The following is a 17,565-nucleotide window of genomic DNA, read 5'->3' on the forward strand; positions in this document are numbered from 1 at the left end:
TAACTCAATGGCTCTTAATTAATAAACATAACAGGCAAAAAGTCACAACACAAAATAACGTAGCAAAACTTACGAGAACAAAACTAAACTATAGCAAAGTACACAAGGCAATGGCTGTAGATTTGGGAGAATAATCCGACGTCATCCAGGCGACGTCAGAGTCCTTATAAAGGCCTAATGTTGATGCACCGCAGGTGCGGCGCCAGGGGAAACGCCCCCTCAATCACTCAGAGACTGAAAAAAAAAAAGAAGAGCAACACTGAGAGCCCTGCATCATGACAAAAATGAGGTGTTAGTATTATAATGAAAAGTGTTATGCTATTCTTTGATATGTAACAAATATTTTAATTTGATTAAATATTTCATAATGATTATTTTAACAACATCATACTTTTAAAAAATAATGACGTTTAATTTATTTTCAAGGTTTTATAAGATAATAAAATGTTGTTTTACAAAGTCAGTTTTTATTTCATAATGTCCTTTTCCACAATGGTCTTCTTTTACATAATGGCGTTTTACAGCCGAATGACTTGGCCTCTCAATCAAAGTCAGTGGGTGGGACCACCTGTGTGTGAGCCAAGATCGCCGTGACGCCTACCCCGGAGCCTGACGCAGAAGTTTAACAAGGCCTTTACGTTGTGATCCGATTCTAAATTATTTGTTACTTCTTGGAGTACTTCTGAAAGTGACTTATCTTCCGTATCCATGCTTTAGCAAGCCTGTGACCGCCGTGGCTCCTCATCAGGCGCTAAACTCTCCGCGCATGAATCGATACTGCAAGTGCTGTTTCATGTCTGTATAAGGGACTCAGCCAATCACGTAACTGGCTCTGCCTCATGTCATTTGATTGACAGACCAAATCATTCGACTGTAAAACACCATTATGTAAAAGAAGACCATTGTAGAAAGGGACATTATGAAATAAAAACTGACTTTGTAAAACAACGTTTTCTTATCTTATAAAACCTTGAAAATAAATTAATTGTCATTATTTTTTTAAAAGTATGACGTTGTTAAAATAATCATTATGAAATATTTAACAAAAATAAAATATTTGTTACATATTAAAGAATAGCATAACACTTTTCATAATAATACTAACACCTCATTTTAAAATTTAATGGCCATATTACATAATTGCCTGTTATTTATCAAAAGAATAGTTATTTCAAAAAGGCCTTTTTATGTATTGAATTTTGACACTTTTGGGCTTCCATAGTACCCACGTTGTATATGTCGTAAAAGAACACAATATTGTGTTTGCCTTGAAAGATGAGTTAAAATGCTCAAAATCGGTTGGCACTGTGGGGTTGTTGTTATTTGTTTGTTTTTTTTGATAACGTGTGGCAGTAAAAGAGTTAAGTTAGTAGAGGTGACACTACTGCTATACGACGCCATTGTCTTTCTGAACAAAAATTTGCAAACATGAACATAATGTGAGACAGAGAAATATTCCGTTTGTGCCTATATTCCTCACTGGTATGTATCAACTTGTCATCACTGTTAACGTCTAGTAATGAAGAAACGATAGAAGAAACGAAGAAACTTGTATACGGTTGTTAAATTGGGTGCCTTATTAGTACGTGGGTGTGCAGCTTAACCCACGCTGCCTTGTTTGTTCACATCAAAATATTGTGTTGTACCTTATTCCCTGGTCATTAAAGAAAAATATCATTTTGAGTTTGTACCTCACCCTGTGCTATGTGTTCTACTATTGATCACATGATGATGATACTATGCCTGTTATGTGACCAGAAAATCAATCTCTGCTGTCTCACTTTTTGTGCCAGTATTTAATGTTGTCAAATAAAATAGACAATATATGTCATTGATTATTGTCGGGTCTTTGTAAACCTTAAGGCTGAAGCCATCAAAAAACAATGTGAGTGTTTTTTGTAGAAGGGTGCAACTTTTGGAATAATACAGGTAATCAAATAGTTGAAAATATGTATACATATACTAGAAAATAATGATAAAAACATTTTATCTTCAAAATGTATAGTGAGTGTTATTTACTGCTTTAACTAAAATACCTATTTTCAAATGCATGTATTGAAAAACTTACTTATTAATGGGGCATTTATTCAATGTGAGTCACCAGTTTTACAAAACAGTCTGGCTGCTACCTTAATATGTGGCAACATCTTGCTTTGATTTTTTTTTTTTTCTTCAGCTGGAGCTTTGTCAAGTTTGATATGAATGATAAATACCAGTGTGTAGACAAGCCAAAATATTCACTTGAGTGTAACATGATAATCAAGTCATTAAATTCAAGTAAAATTAAAAAGTTAGTCAAGTCAAGTTTATTTATATAGCCCTTAATCACACAAAAGTCTCACAGGGCTTCACGTGCCCACAGTTGACAAATACCAAAGGCAACCCCTGAACCACAAAAGGGCAAGGAAAAACTTTAAAAAAAAAAGAAGAAAAAAAAAAAACTAGAGCTGCGAGCAGCTATAAAGGGCCCCCGCAGCCCGGGCCACGTTGGGGTACTTGCACGTTGTGGTACAGGCACGTTGGGGTACTGGCATATTGGAAGCAGAATTTCTTTGAAAATGGCATAATAAACCTTTGCATGTGGAGTATTTTTTTTCCAGTGTGTGTGTCAAGCTCAACGGGTTTTGGTGATTAAGACCTGCAAAAATCAGCGTCCTTTTTTATTTTTAGGCAATGAGTTGCCCTGATTGGTATTTTTTGTAAAAGTATATATACACATCATCGCTCGTTGTAGTCAATGCACAATGTTGCTTTTGTTGTCCAAAGGGGCAATCAAAAATAAATAAAACAAAATGAAAAAGTACATACGTTTGGATCGGTCTGATGCCAGTGAACAATTTCAGTGGTGGAAACTAAAACAATATTCATAAATGACTTAGTTATCACACTTACAATGAGTTTACAATTTTTGTAAAAAATACCGTAAGTGGGGTCTCCTCCCACATTCCAAAGACATGCATGGCAGGTTGATTGGGCGCTCCGAATTGTCCCTAGGTGTGCTTGTGAGTGTGGATGGTTGTTCGTCTCTGTGTGCCCTGCGATTGGCTGGCAACCAGTCCAGGGTGTCCCCCGCCTACTGCCCAGAGCCAGCTAAGATAGGCGCCAGCACCCCCCGCGACCCTTGTGAGGAATAACCGGTCAAGAAAATGGATGGATGGATGGGGTATTTTTTTCATCCCTCAAGGGCTAGGTGGCGCTGCATATATAACTGAATGTTGTCATAGAGATACCTTCAGGCCTTGACTATAAACATACATGTCAAGTTTGGGATTTTTGGGAGAATTTACCAGAGAGTTATTAAGCATATCATTTTTCATTGTGAAACGTGTTTACAATTTTTGTAAAAATACCGTAAGTGGGGTATTTTTTTGTTATGCCTCAAGGGCTACGTGGCGCTGCATATATAATTGAATATTGTCATAGAGATACCTTCAGGCCTTGACGATAAACATACATGTCAAGTTTGGGATTTTTTTGGAGCATGTACCGGGGAGTTATTGAGCATATCCTTTTTCATTGCGGAACACAAAATCGATGCCCCGCCCTCATCATATAGTATTTCGAAAAATCAAGATTTTCCCCTCTGTCGTTGGCTCAGGTCTTGACATGGTCCAGGTCAAGTCTGAAGTCAGTCGGATGAAACGTGTAGGAGAAGTGGGCAAAAGTATGACCCCTGTAAATGTGCTAAAATCGTAAAAAATGGGACATTCAAAAATTCGTGGCTCACTTCCTGTTCATTTTAGTACATGGGTCCAAGAGACGTTTTTGTAGGTCTTGGGCTCCCTCATACACCTAAAAATTTCCGAAGATCTTGCTTAAACGTACAACCGGTGCTGCTTCGTTAAAAAATTCTAGGAGGCGCTATTGAGTCATTTTTGTAAAAATAGTACAAAACACTATTGCATATTGCTCATTTTGCCAGGCCAAATGTGTGTGCCAAGTTTCATGTGTTTCTGTGCCAGTTTAGGCCCTCAAAATTGGTGTTGTTTTCTTGGCGAACAGCGCTTAGCCACGCCCACAGCGATTCACGAAAAGTCACAAACTTCATGTTGTGACAGCATGAAGGCGGAAACCCTCATCTGAACAAATATGAGGTAGGTCCAGTTAACGTGGTTGGAGATAAACGTTGAATAAAAATCGTAAGAAAAAAAAGTGCCACTAGGTGGCGCTATCAGTAAGATGAAATATAAGTTCGTAGACGTGTTAAGGGATGGAGTCTCATCAATTGTGTGAAATTTTGAGAAGATAGGATCATCTGGGTCAAGTTAAAGCAGCTTTTATTGTCACGAAAAATCTTCAGACTTTGCCGCACCGTAACGGCCACGCCCTTTGGCGAAAAGTTACAATATTCGGTGTGGGGCATGATCAACATCTTAAGGCTTTTCTGACCAATTTTTCAGTGAATGTGCCAAAATGGGCAAAAATTGGAAATTCAAAAATTCATAGCTCACTTCCTGTACATTTTAGCTACATGGTCCCAATTGACTTTTTGTGCGTCCCGGGGTGCTACGCGTGCCTGCCAATTTTCGTAGCTCTAGGTCAAACGTGCCAGGATTGGTTTTTATTTTTCTATGCTAGGGGGCGCTATAGAGTCACGTTGTTATGACAACATCAGAATATCAAATTTTTCGCCGGGCCCGAAGAGTGTGCAAAGTTCTGTGAGTTTTCGTAAATGTTTAGGTCCTCAAAAATGCGATCGTTTGCGGAGAATAAAGAAGAAGAAGAGGAAGAAGAAGAAGAAGAAGAAAAAGAAGATTTTTTACAAAACAATAGGGACCTCGCAACGGTCGCTGCTCGGGCCCTAAAAAAGAAACCTTGAGAAGGGGCCGCAGATGTGGTAATCAGGCTACAATGGATGCCGAAGTGGCAACAATTTACATAGTTTATGATTCTAAACATTAGTAACTAGAATAGTGCAAAAGTTCATAAACTCATTCAAACCCAAAAACGTATAAATACGTTTAATAATTTGTCATTCCCTACCAAAAACATATTCATACGTTTTTTGTGTTTTTCTAAGCTAGAGCACACAGAAGGCTTTGATGTAGCTTCTGACCTGAATCTCATCCCGACCAACCAGCGCAGAACCCATAAAACAGCATCCAAAACCGTCACTGACACCTAACTCCCTCGCCAAGCCGCGGAGAAGGGAGGGAAAGAAAGCAGCGGTAGTCACCAGGCCCACAACATTCGACCAAATGCAAGAGTATGAAAATGTGCCTTAAGACGCGATTTAAACGTTTCTACAGAGGTCGCAGCTCTGACCGCCGATGGTAGGGCATTCCAGAGCACTGGAGCCCGGATTGAAAACGCGCTTAAACCCACGTACTACTTTTTAGCTCTTTGAATCACCAAAAGACCAGCGTGTTGCGAACGAAGGTTTCGTGTCGGAAAGTACGTTGCGATTAAATCGATAAGATAGGAAGGCGCCAAGCCGTATAATATTTTGTATGTAAGTCACAAAACCTTAAAATCACATCTGAGGTGGATCGGAAGCCAATGCAAGGTGGCTAGTATCGGGGTAATATAATCGAACTTTCTTGTCTGCGTCAAGTCTAGCTTCTGCATTTTGGACAAACTGCAGAATTTTAAGACTGGTCATGGGAAGCCCAGCGAATAATACATTACAATAGTCGAGGCGAGACGTAACAAACGCATAAATTATCATCTCTGTGCATCACCATCATACAAAAAAGGACCAATTTTAGCAATATTACGAAGATCAAAATGTGCATTTGAAAAGAGAGAGTTGGGTCAAAAATAATGCCGAGATTTTTAACTGAATCACTTTGGCTAATTGTAATAAGTTGTGACCTAAGTAATACTATAAGTAAAAAAAAAGAAAAAAAAAGAAAAAAGAAAAGTAATATGAGAAATGCTACTACCTGAGAAACAAACGACGTGTCTTTTGTTGCATGAAGCTTTGTTCACTTGTCTTAAATATTTACACACAGTGGAATACGTAGGCTGACTTTTTTTTTTTTTTTTAACTCTAGTCAAGACGCCATCCATCCATCCATCCATCCATCCATCTTCTACCGCTTATCCGAGGTCGGGTCGCGGGGGCAGCAGCTTTAGGAGGGAAACCCACACTTCCCTCTCCCCAGCCACTTCAACCAGTTCCGCTGGCGGGATCCCAAGGCATTCCCAGGCCAGCCGAGAGACATAGTCCCTCCAGCGTGTCCTGGGTCGTCCCCGGGGCTCCTGCTGGTGGGACATGCCCGTAACACTTCCCCAGGGAGGCGTCCAGGAGGCATCCGAACCAGATGCCCGAGCCACCTCAGCTGTCACCTCTCAACGCGGAGGAGCAGCGGCTCGACTCGTCTCTCCCGGGTGACCGAGCTTCTCACCCTATCTCTAAGGGAGAGCCCGGACACCCTGCGGAGGAAACTCATTTCGGCCGCTTGTATCCGGATCTTGTTTTTTCGGTCACGACCCACAGCTCGTGACCATAGGTGAGGGTTGGAACGTAGACCGACCGGTAAATCGAGAGCTTTGCCTTTTGGCTCAGCTCTTTCTTCACCACGACGGACCGATACAGAGTCCGCATGACTGCAGACGCTGCACCGATCCGCCTGTCGATCTCTCGCTCCATCCTACCCTCACTCGTGAACAAGACCCCAAAATACTTGAACTCCTCCACGTGGGGCAGGATCTCATCCCCGACCTGGAGAGGACACGCCACCCTTTTCCGACTGAGGACCATGGTCTTGGATTTGGAGGTGCTGATTTTCATCCCAACCGCTTCACACTCGGCTGTGAACTGCTCCAGTGAGAGTTGGAGATCCCGGGTTGATGAAGGCAACAGCACCACATCAGCTGCAAAAAGCAGAGATGCAATGCTGAGGCCACCAAACCGGACCCCCTCAACGCCTCGGCTGCACCTAGAAATTCTGTCCATAAAAATTATGAACAGAATCGGTGACAAAGGGCAGCCTTGGCGGAGTCCAACCCTCACTGGAAACGAATCCGACTTACTGCCGGCAATGCGGACCAAACTCTGGCAACGGTCGTACAGGGACCGAACAGCCCGTATCAGGGGGCCCGGTACGCCGTACTCCCGGAACACCCCCCACAGGACTCCCCGAGGGACAAGGTCGAACGCCTTCTTCAAATCCACAAAACACATGTCGACAGGTTGAGCGAACTCCCACGCACCCTCGAGGATCCTGTTGAGGGTGTAGAGATGGTCCACTGTTCCAGGGCCAGGACGAAAACCACACTACTCCTCCTGAATCCGGGATTCGACTTCCCGACGGACCCTCCTCTCCAATATCCCTGAATAAACCTTACTGAGGAGTGTGATCCCTCTGTAGTTGGAACACACCCCCATAGCCCTACCACCAAGGAGCTTTCCAACCACCTCAGTGACTTCGACCCCAGAGATAGGAGAGCCCACCTCAGAGTCCCCAGACTCTGCTTCCTCAAAGAAAGACGTGTCGGTGGAATTGAGGAGGTCTTCGAAGTATTCCCCCCACCGATTCACAACGTCCCGAGTCGAGGTCAGCAGCACCCCATCTCCACTATACACAATGTTAATGGTGCACTGCTTTCCTCTCCTGAGACGCCGGATGGTGGACCAGAATTTCCTCGAAGCTGTCCGGAAGTCGTTTTCCATGGCCTCACCGAACTCCTCGCATGTCCGAGTTTTTGCCTCAGCAACCGCCGAAGCCGCGTTCCGCTTGGCCAGCCGGTACCTGTCAGCTGCCTCCGGAGTCCCACAGGCCGAAAAGGCCCGATAGGACTCCTTCTTCAGCTTGACGGCATCCCTTACCGCTGGTGTCCCCCAGCGGGTTCGAGGATTGCTGCCGCGACAGGCACCGACCACCTTACGGCCACAGCTCCGATCGGCCGCCTCAACAATGGAGGCGCGGAACATGGCCCATTCGGACTCAATGTCCCCGCCTCCGCCCCCGGGACAAGGGAGAAGCTCTGCCGGAGGTGGGCGTTGAAACTCTTTCTGATAGGGGATTCCGCCAGACGTTCCCAGCAGACCCTCACAATACGTTTGGGTCTGCCAGGTCGGACCGGCATCTTTCCCCGCTATCGGAACCAACACACCATCAGGTGGTGATCAGTTGACAGCTCCGCCCCTCTCTTCACCCGAGTGTCCAAAACATGTGGCCGCAAATCCGATGACAAGACTACAAAGTCGATCATCGAACTGCGGCCTAGGGTGTCCTGGTGCCAAGTGCACATATGGACACCCTTATGTTTGAACATGGTGTTCGTTATGGACAGTCCGTGACGAGCACAGAAGTCCAATAACAGAACACCGCTCGGGTTCCGATCGCGGGGGCCGTTCCTCCCAATCACGCCCCTCCAGGTCTCACTGTCATTGCCCACGTGAGCATTGAAGTCCCCCAGCAGGACGAGGGAGTCCCCAGGGGGAGCACTATCCAGCACACCCTCCAAGGACTCCAAAAAGGGTGGGTACTCTGAACTGCTGTTTGGTGCATATGCACAAACAACAGTCAGGACCCGTCCCACCACCCGAAGGCGGAATGAGGCTACCATCTCGTCTACCAGGGTGAACCCCAACGTACAGGCGCCGAGCCGGGTGGCAATAAGTATGCCCACACCTGCTCTGCGCCTCTCACCATGAGCAACTCCAGAGTGGAAGAGAGTCCGACCCCTCTCGAGAGGACTGGTACCAGAGCCCAAGCCGTGTGTGGAGGCGAGTCCGACTATGTCTAGTCGGAACTTCTCAGCCTCACACACTAGTTCGGGCTCCTTACCTGCCAGAGAGGTGACATTCCATGTCCCAAGAGCCAGCTTCTGTAGCTGGGGATCGGTCCACCAAGGTCTCCGCCTTTGGCTGCCACCCAGCCTACTCTGCACCCGACCCCTTTGGCCCCTCCCACCAGTGGCGAGCCCGTGGGAAGGGGGACCCACGTTGCCTCTTTGGACTGTGCCCGGCAGGGCCCCATGGGTGCAGGCCTGGCCACCAGGCGCTCGCCAACGAGCCCCGCCTCCAGGGTCAAGACGCTTCAATACAAATTAGTTAAGTAGGAGGAAGAAGACCAAGTCCAGTTACCTCAAAAAAATTACTGTTGGAGTGAAATTGAGTACTCCCCTCCTCTGAATGGATATTAACTATCCATCCATCCATTTCCCCACCCGCTTGTTCCTCACAAGGGTCGTGGTGCTGGAGCCTATCCCAGCTGTCTTCGGGCAGTAGTGGTACACCCTTTACTGGTTGCCAGCCAATCGCAGGGCACACATAGACGAACAACCACAATAACACCTAGATAGCATTGGCAAACGTATCGATACTTGGAAAAGTAAGAAAAAGCAAGATGCCTTGTTGTTTTGTTATTAGCCATTAGTCAGCTACCATGGTTAGCTTTATGCTCATTGAGCTAGGGATGCACCAAATTTTCCGAAAATATTCTACCAAAAATATTTGGCTGAAAATAGCGAAAATAGGCATTTTGGGCATTTGGCCGGAATAAAATTAAAGCTGAAAGAATATTGCCAAAATACGATGTTATGACGCAAGCAAAAAAAAAAAAAAAAAACGCTCTAAATAAGCGTTTAAATTAATTAACTCTTATCATTCCTGACATTTTTGCCGAAAACGCAAAAAAAAAAAAGAAGCAAATTTGAAGCTGTTCATGAACCATTTGGAGTGTCAACATAGTTATGGTCTCTTTTTGAAGGTAACACTTTGAATTTTTCTCCCAAACAGTCAGAATCTGTTTAAGTGCTACTGGCACTGAGTAATGGAACTTTGAATTTAAAAAAAAAAAAAAAAAAAGACAAATTTTATGATCGTCTAATTATTTTTCACAACTGTCTTGAAAATAAATGTAGAATGATGATTGGGACTAGGAGTGTGACAATATCGCGATAAATCGTGATACTTTGTCTCCCGATAGATTATCGATACCTCTACGCAAGTATTGCGATACTTGTAGTTAATATACAGCCATTATAATGGTTCCACTCATCATTACTGATTGAGCAATTACTTGGCGGGCCACTAAGGGAGCGCCTCATAAGCGTGGCGGGGAAATGTACGGAAATCTTCAGGCAAAGAAAACTCATGAGCTTACTTCAGTATTGCCAGGTGTACGATAATTACCGTATTTGTACGATAACTTGACCTTCTGTTCGATGTATGATCAATAATCCTAAAATATGGCAAATGTACGATAATTTGACCATTCCATATTATTGCCGGTGAAACTGAAACTGCTAGAATTTTGTGAACACTGAAGGCATCTGTTCTCATGTGACATAATACCAGCCAATCGCGCTTTGCAGAGCATGAGAAACGAGTGACATCAATGCATTACGTTCTCAGATTACAGGAAGTCAAGCGACGAGCGAGATTCAAAATTTCAAACCACCAAAACAATGCGACAGACAGACAGAAGTAGTGATGGGCATGACAGTTCTTTTAGGTGAACTAAATCACTAGAATCAGTTCATTTAAAACTCATTCACTGCCAGTCATTATAGAAAATTTTTACATTTCCAATACTCACGTGATATTACATTCAATAATTATATATAAACCGAATCTACCAAATAACAGAATAGACTCCCTACTTTTTGTCCCGTCCCGTTCTTTTATAATTGACAGCAGAAAAATGTAGGTTTGCCAAAATACAGCCATTTCTCCCATGGACTCTGAAACTGTGTTTATTTCCTATAAAATGGGGCAATGATGTCATCTACCGGTGGTTGGGCATCAGTAAAGTTGTTTCCAAGTTTGATATTTACAGTGGAGCATGCTCAGATTCGCCCCCATTTAGCACCGCTCTAAAAAATACAATTGACAAGTATACTTGTCAAAGGCAGTGAATGAGTTAAAAGAACCGTTCAAAAGATTCATTCACTGAATCGTTCTACGCTTGTCGCCGCCAGCACGGAAGTAGTGGCGTTTCTGTGAGTAATTCCTTCCTGGGCAAATCGTGAATCACTCGTGGCAAAACTACAATCACTCACTCACTGAACTGCTATGGCAGTACGTTCACTTAATGAATCGTACGCGAACGGGAAATGAAGGTAGCACCAATGGCGGAGCCAGAGGGGGTGCCGGGGTGGCACGTGCCCCTGCTCAAATGTGATTGGACCCAGCAGACGCCAAATGATTGACATATCACGGCACCGGCGCAGTGATGTCGCACGCCTGGCCGATGCAGCCTGCCAGCATTTTTTTCACTCAGACGCCTATTATTTGTTATGCCCCTCCTGAACAGTGGCTGGCGCTACTTACGACAAAGCATTATAATCCACCTCACTAGGAGTCTGGAGAAGGAGAATCACCTGTTATGAGGAGCAGTCTCCTGAGAACCGGCATATCAAGAATGCACGTTGGCATTTGGCTATATCATGTTGGTTTGCCTGTGAGATGTGAGTGACTGTTTAAAATAACTTTTATGTTCAGATTATGGGTGTCAAAATTGTCACGTTATTATCTCGTTAACTTAAAGTGCCTTTAACGGCACTGTTTTTCTTTTAAACGCTCGATTAACGACTGCTCCTTATTTGGAAAGCCTCTACTCAGGGAATTCCAGTCACCACGCAGTAGAAACGTCCACGTCAAAACTACCCAATAGAAATGTACTGGAGCTAAAATACAGTGTTTAAGGGGCAGAATGTAGTGTGGAGGAGCCATTTGGACTGTGTCTCACGACGACCACCCGTGCCTTGCTTTGAAAGAACGCATTCGGTTAGCCGTTAGCACCGAGCACCAAGAGGTGTCCATTGGCACTCTGAAACCCCTGTGAGAGTAAAGAGCCGAATGGACGCCGTCTTGTCAGTTGGAGTGAGCCCAAGCCTATTTATCTTTAAATGTGAGGCGTATTTTATGCAGCATCTCCACAAAATATCTCATCAGGGTGAAAGTGAAATTACCGATGTGTTCGTGTAGCGGGTCCCGGCTGGGTGCCCGCTGGCAGATATATAGATAATCCTGGAAATAATATAAATACGACACGTAAATCAGCGACGCTGGACACTTGTTGCTCTTTGTCCATGCACTTGGATTATCTTTTATTTACATGTTCATAGAAAACGCTAACTACAATGGTGAAATAATTCTGCTTGTCAATATGCTTCCCATTCAAGCACTAGTTTCTCATCATAGTTGGATGACATCATTCACATAGAAAGGTTTCCCTGTTACAATACAAATTTTATCACAAATAAAATTTACAAAAATTGTTTTCACCAAAAATATACATTTTCTCTTTATACTCATGTCTCATCTATCAACATTTATGTATTCTATCCTCTATCATGTATGTACTTCACATATTTGCTCTCTATTCAAGAGTATTTTTGTAATGACTTTACATTTTATAAGTATTCACCTTATACGACAGAATAAATCTACCTTGCAGTTAAGCTATAACACATTTACTTCTTAAAGAAAACTAAATGAAAAAAACTATAATGACTGCCTCTTAACCATACATTGTACAGTCTCAAACATTCCCGGCCGCAATCAACGTGCGCCATTTTAAACTAGGCCGACGACACGGACGCAGTCATCGCCAACTCGGGCGAGCATTAGCTCTTTGCATTTTAAGCAAAGTACTCCACACACATGAGTACAGTCTGATTTATACACACAGGAAAATAACCCTCAAATGACCAGGAGCCAAACAAAGCAACCGAAAAAGTTAAGTAGCTATGTCATACGCTACCCTTTCCAAGCTACATTACACCGAGTCGCAAACAGTAGCATTTAAACACAATATAATGCACATTTAGCTTACACTTAACACATCACTGGACATTCGAAGTTGCTTATAAACACTTTTAGTCACACAACAAAGGAAACACTAACCTGGAAATAATATAAATACGACACGTAAATCAGCGACGCTGGACACTTGTTGCTCTTTGTCCATGCACTTGGATTATGAGCCTCCCTTCGCCGTTGTTCATTACGTGGTCCCTCTGACACTGCAAGTTAGTGCTGCTACCCAGTGTTCATTTCGCAAAACAACATAGAATCGCCTCTCAATGTAAATAGACATTGAAGTAAAACAAAATAAATCAAGAAAATGTCTCGAGCAATAAAAAAAATGACATTTCTCAACAAAACACTTTTGTGAGTATCACATTCGCTGTAACAGTAGAGCGGCCTCAGCTGCATCTCGCATCCGAGAACTTAACAAAATAAAAGCGTCCGACGTCATGAAAAGGAGTCACTATAACACAATTTAGCAGTAATAAATGAAATGATACTGCCTATATGTGTGGGGATTGGCGTCAAGTTGTATTTTACAATTTTAAAATGTGCAGAAACTCGCAAGTTACTTATTGTTTAATTAAAATTACAGAGCTATTAATATGAAAAGAACACTTCGGTCGTTTCTGGTTCCTATGCAGTAAAAGTTCGTCATTTTACAATGCACATCCTATTTCACTTAACAAAATAAAAGCGAATGCATATATTTGTGGGGACTGTCTTGTATTTTACAGTTTTAAAAATGTGCATAATTTCACAAGTTACTTCATGTTAAAAATTAGGCAGCTTCTAATATGAAAAGAAAAATGCACTGAGCTGCCACAATTGTCTTACAACTGCAATTATACCAATGTTGTAGTGATGGAAAAATGACCAAAACAAATCAGTCACGCTTTGGTTTGGTTTTACAGTACAGCACATATCTTATTTTTATTTTTTTTAAACTTTTTTTCTTGAATTGTTATTAAATTACTCTATCAATGAATTTTTAAACTTTTTTTTAATTGAATTGTTATGAAATTACTCTATCAATGACTAAAAAAAGAAAACCATATTTAAATTAGGTGGAAACAATTTTTACATTTTATTGTAAATTTAGATATAAATTGAGATATAAAATGTGCAATTAATGGTCAGTTAATTATTGGAGTAATGTGATTAATTATGATTAAAAATTTTAATCCACTGACACCTCTAGTTCAGATAGATTGTTTTGGACGGACATCAATAAGCAACGTAGTTTTGCACAAGCTAAAAATAAATACGTTGTTGTTGTTATGCAATACAATAGCACCCTCCAATGGTTGAAAGTTCAAACAGACACTAACTGACGTTTGCATTTACAGGACTGTCTCAGCAAATTAAATCCATCCATCCATCCATTTTCTTGACCGCTTATTCCTCACAAGGGTCGCGGGGGGTGCTGGCGCCTATCTCAGCTGGCTCTGGGTAGTAGGCGGGGGACACCCTGGACTGGTTGCCAGCCAATCGCAGGGCACACAGAGACGAACAACCATTCACACTCACAAGCACACCTACGGACAATTCAGAGCACCCAATTAACCTGCCATGCATGTCTTTGGAATGTGGGAGGAGACCGGAGTACCTGGAGAAGACCCACGCAGGCACGGGGAGAACATGCAAACTCAGCAAATTAAATATTAAATATAAATATATATATTAAATATACTTAAATATATTTGAACATCAAGAGACTCCGATTGAAATTAATTTTCATGAAAACAAATTTGGCATCATCTTTGGATGAAGTATCCTTGACCCCCCGGCGCCCCTCTTTATAAAAGTCTGGCTCCGCCACTGGGTAGCACGTTCACTCACTGACTCGTTCACTCACTGATCTGTTCACGTCTTTGCGAACGGGAAGCTTCTTCAGTGACTCATTGCTCAACACCAATAGTGAGGCTGCATGTGTAGTAAAATCCCACCCACGTCTGACGGTAGCTTCTTTGGTCGTTGATTAGTCGTTCGCGAAGACTGACGGCATGAGCGTGGCTGCTCTCAAATGAACTGAGAAGAGAACAAATCACTTCAAGAAGTGACCCGTTCACTCACGTTCACTGAAAAGATTTGTTCTAAAGAACGTATCGGTCGTGACCGACACAACACTAGACAGAAGGAGAGAAACAAGCAAAAATGAATGCCAGTGGAGGAGTGGACAGTGAGGAGGGATGACAGGCGAAAAAGACAATTAAGCAACATCGCCCACAAACGTATAGGAAAGAGTGGGAAAGCCAACCCAACTTCACCGGTTGGCTAAAACCTGTCGCGGGTACAGACGGTAAGGCATTTTGCCGTTGTTGCCACGTGGAGCTGCTGGCTGAATCAACTACAGTGATACCTCAGCTCACGAACATAATTGGTTCCCAGAAAGTGTGTGTAAGGCGAAAAGTTCTTCTTCCGTACATTTCTTTCCATAAGAAACCATTGAAATGAGAATAATCCGTTCCCAGGTCCCTATAAAACATAATTTTCTACTCAATAAGCCTTAAAACTACACAAAAATATACCTTATTTTATGTATAGTAAATGTGCTATTGTATTGTAATTAAAGAAATAAACTGTACTGTATAATAAATTCGTTTTATTTACCTTTGTGATGGTAGACTTACTTTATTCGCGAGCGTTTCACCGCGGAGAGTGTTTATGGAACGGTTGCCGTTCATTCGCGCTTACGTGCTCACCGGACCGGAGGAGGCGTGTCCCTTGGTGAACAAGGAAGTGGAGCACTTTAGCGAGTCAACAAAATGTGAGCACCGCCAACTATTTTCACTTCTTTCCTGGGACTAAACAGCCGTGGCACTATTTTCTCCTATTTTGAGGTACGTGATCGCACTTTCGCTTTTTTTAGTGGCGCAAACTCCATTGACTACAATGCAAACGCGCCGCCGAATCGCCATCCTTCGCTTTTGGTTGAGAACGCAGCATTAGGCTTAACACTAGCCTGTGGTGGGGGGTTTTCCGCTCCCATAATAGCAAAAGTACACTCAATATGGTCCAAAATGTTGATCAAACACAAACCACGTCCGCACTCAAAGAAAGGTGGTGACGAACTGGGACGCCGTGAGAGTGCGTCAGCTTCTCGTGGCCGCCACCGTGGCGCTGTTCAACCGCGTGGTTTGGTTCGTCCGCCGAAAACTAGTTCGTCAGCAGAGACTATATGCTCGCCAATTTAATGTTCTTGAGGCGAAAAGTTCGTGAGCTTAAGCGTTCGTCAGCGGAGTTTTTACTATATTAAAAAAAAAAAAACAGCAAACCGAAAAGGCATACCGAAAAACCACTAAGAACATCGGAGAACAAGAGGCTAGACACAGCAGTGAAGACAGCAGAGGTAAAGCTGGCAGGGTTTCTAGCAGAACATAACATTGCAATGAGGGCCACAGATCATTTGGTCGATGTCATCAGGGACATATTTAAGGACTCAAAAATAGCCCAGAGTTTATCACTTGGTCGAACAAAAGTCAACTGCCATAGCAAAACATGTTATTGGTGACTTGTTTTGAGAGTCTGTCAGAAATCCTGACAAAAAAAAATAATAATAATTCAGCATCCTTTTGGATGAGTCCACAGACATTGGAAATGTGAAAAAAACTCAGCATTGTGGTTCGTTTTTTTTATGAGGGCATAAATAGGGTTCAGATCAGATTTTGGAAGCTCGTGCAGATGTTCTCAGAAGAAAACCAACATCTTGTCAGAGAAGGAGCTACTGCAGAAAGGGTGTATGATGAAATGATGAAATCATTCAGAGAGGAAGGCATCCCACTTGAAAACACTGTGAGGATTTAGCCAGAGACATTTATGGATATTTTAAAAACGGTGCTAAACTTGTGGCTGAATTTCGTGAATTTCAGGATTTTTGTCATGTTGAACCACAAATTACTGAAGCCAGCCCAGACACAATGGCTTTCACTGACTGAAGTTGTCAAAAGGGTGACTGCTCAGTGGGAATCCCTCCGGCTTTATTTCCACAGACCAGTGGATTGATGCCAGATTAAATGCTGCCGAGAACATTTATCATGCACTGAATGATGCATCTCTCCGGCTGTATTATCACTTTCTGGAGTGGGCTCTGTTCACAGACTTAAATCAATATTTCCAGAGTGAACATTTGGTTATTACATCACTGAGGACCAAGACGTGTGAGACCTACAAAGAGCTCCTACTTTTTATTCAAACTAAAGATAGCTCTGGTCAACAAAAAACACGAATCATGAAAAGAGAATTGGTGGCGATTGAGAGACATCAACAACAGTAACTCACAACATCACTAATTACCCAAACCTGGAGTTGTATATGATTACTTGCTGACATTACGAAGGCTAACTCTTGTTTATACACCTGAATTGATAACATGTATTGCTGTTCCAGTATGAATCTAAATATTGTCTGGCTGTAATTCTGTTTGGACATTTGTTGTAACAGTCAAGGCTACATGATAAGGCTGTATTGTGGCTACAATGAATCTCTGTCAATACGCAAAATTGGGTTGGTGGTCTGGCTCCTGGAATGCGGCTGGCGTGGGCTGCCCTACCGGGTGAGCTGGCCTTGGTAGCACTCAGGAGTCCTCGATCAAGAACTACAAGTTGGCAACAGTGGTGGATGAGCTGACCAGAATCGAGGAAATATTGCTTGAAAGCAATGGAAAGAATGCAAGCCGATCTACTCTTCTGGAAGCCACAACATGTGTGAAAGCTGATCCGAGGTCAGCGAAGACGCTACTGTTGAACGAGAAAAAATGCCCTTTCCTTGGCTGCTTTCCTGGCGGGGAGGGCCTGCTGGTGGCGTCTGGGGACTGATTGACCAGTTCCAAATGACTGGGACTAGCCACAATCTAC

At 43.0% G+C, this 17,565-nt stretch overlaps 1 protein-coding gene across 9 annotated transcripts in view; it reads left to right on the forward strand.

Moving 5' to 3' along the window:
• The window catches only part of acer3 (alkaline ceramidase 3), a 106,731-nt gene extending 102,435 nt beyond the window's left edge, over positions 1–4,296 (forward strand). For 7 of the 9 annotated variants that reach the window (XM_077504165.1, XM_077504168.1, XM_077504166.1 and 4 more), the window contains one exon: positions 3,963–4,296. In XM_077504165.1, coding sequence (XP_077360291.1) covers positions 3,963–4,055 — 93 coding nt within the window. In that variant the 3' untranslated portion in view covers positions 4,056–4,296. The remainder of the gene's footprint in view (positions 1–3,962) is intronic. The other 2 variants (XM_077504161.1, XM_077504162.1) reach the window with 2 other exon arrangements.
• Positions 4,297–17,565: the final 13,269 nt, after the last annotated feature.

This window comes from Festucalex cinctus, chromosome 18 (genome assembly GCF_051991245.1).
Source record: "Festucalex cinctus isolate MCC-2025b chromosome 18, RoL_Fcin_1.0, whole genome shotgun sequence".
In the NCBI taxonomy this organism is placed as follows: domain Eukaryota; kingdom Metazoa; phylum Chordata; class Actinopteri; order Syngnathiformes; family Syngnathidae; genus Festucalex; species Festucalex cinctus.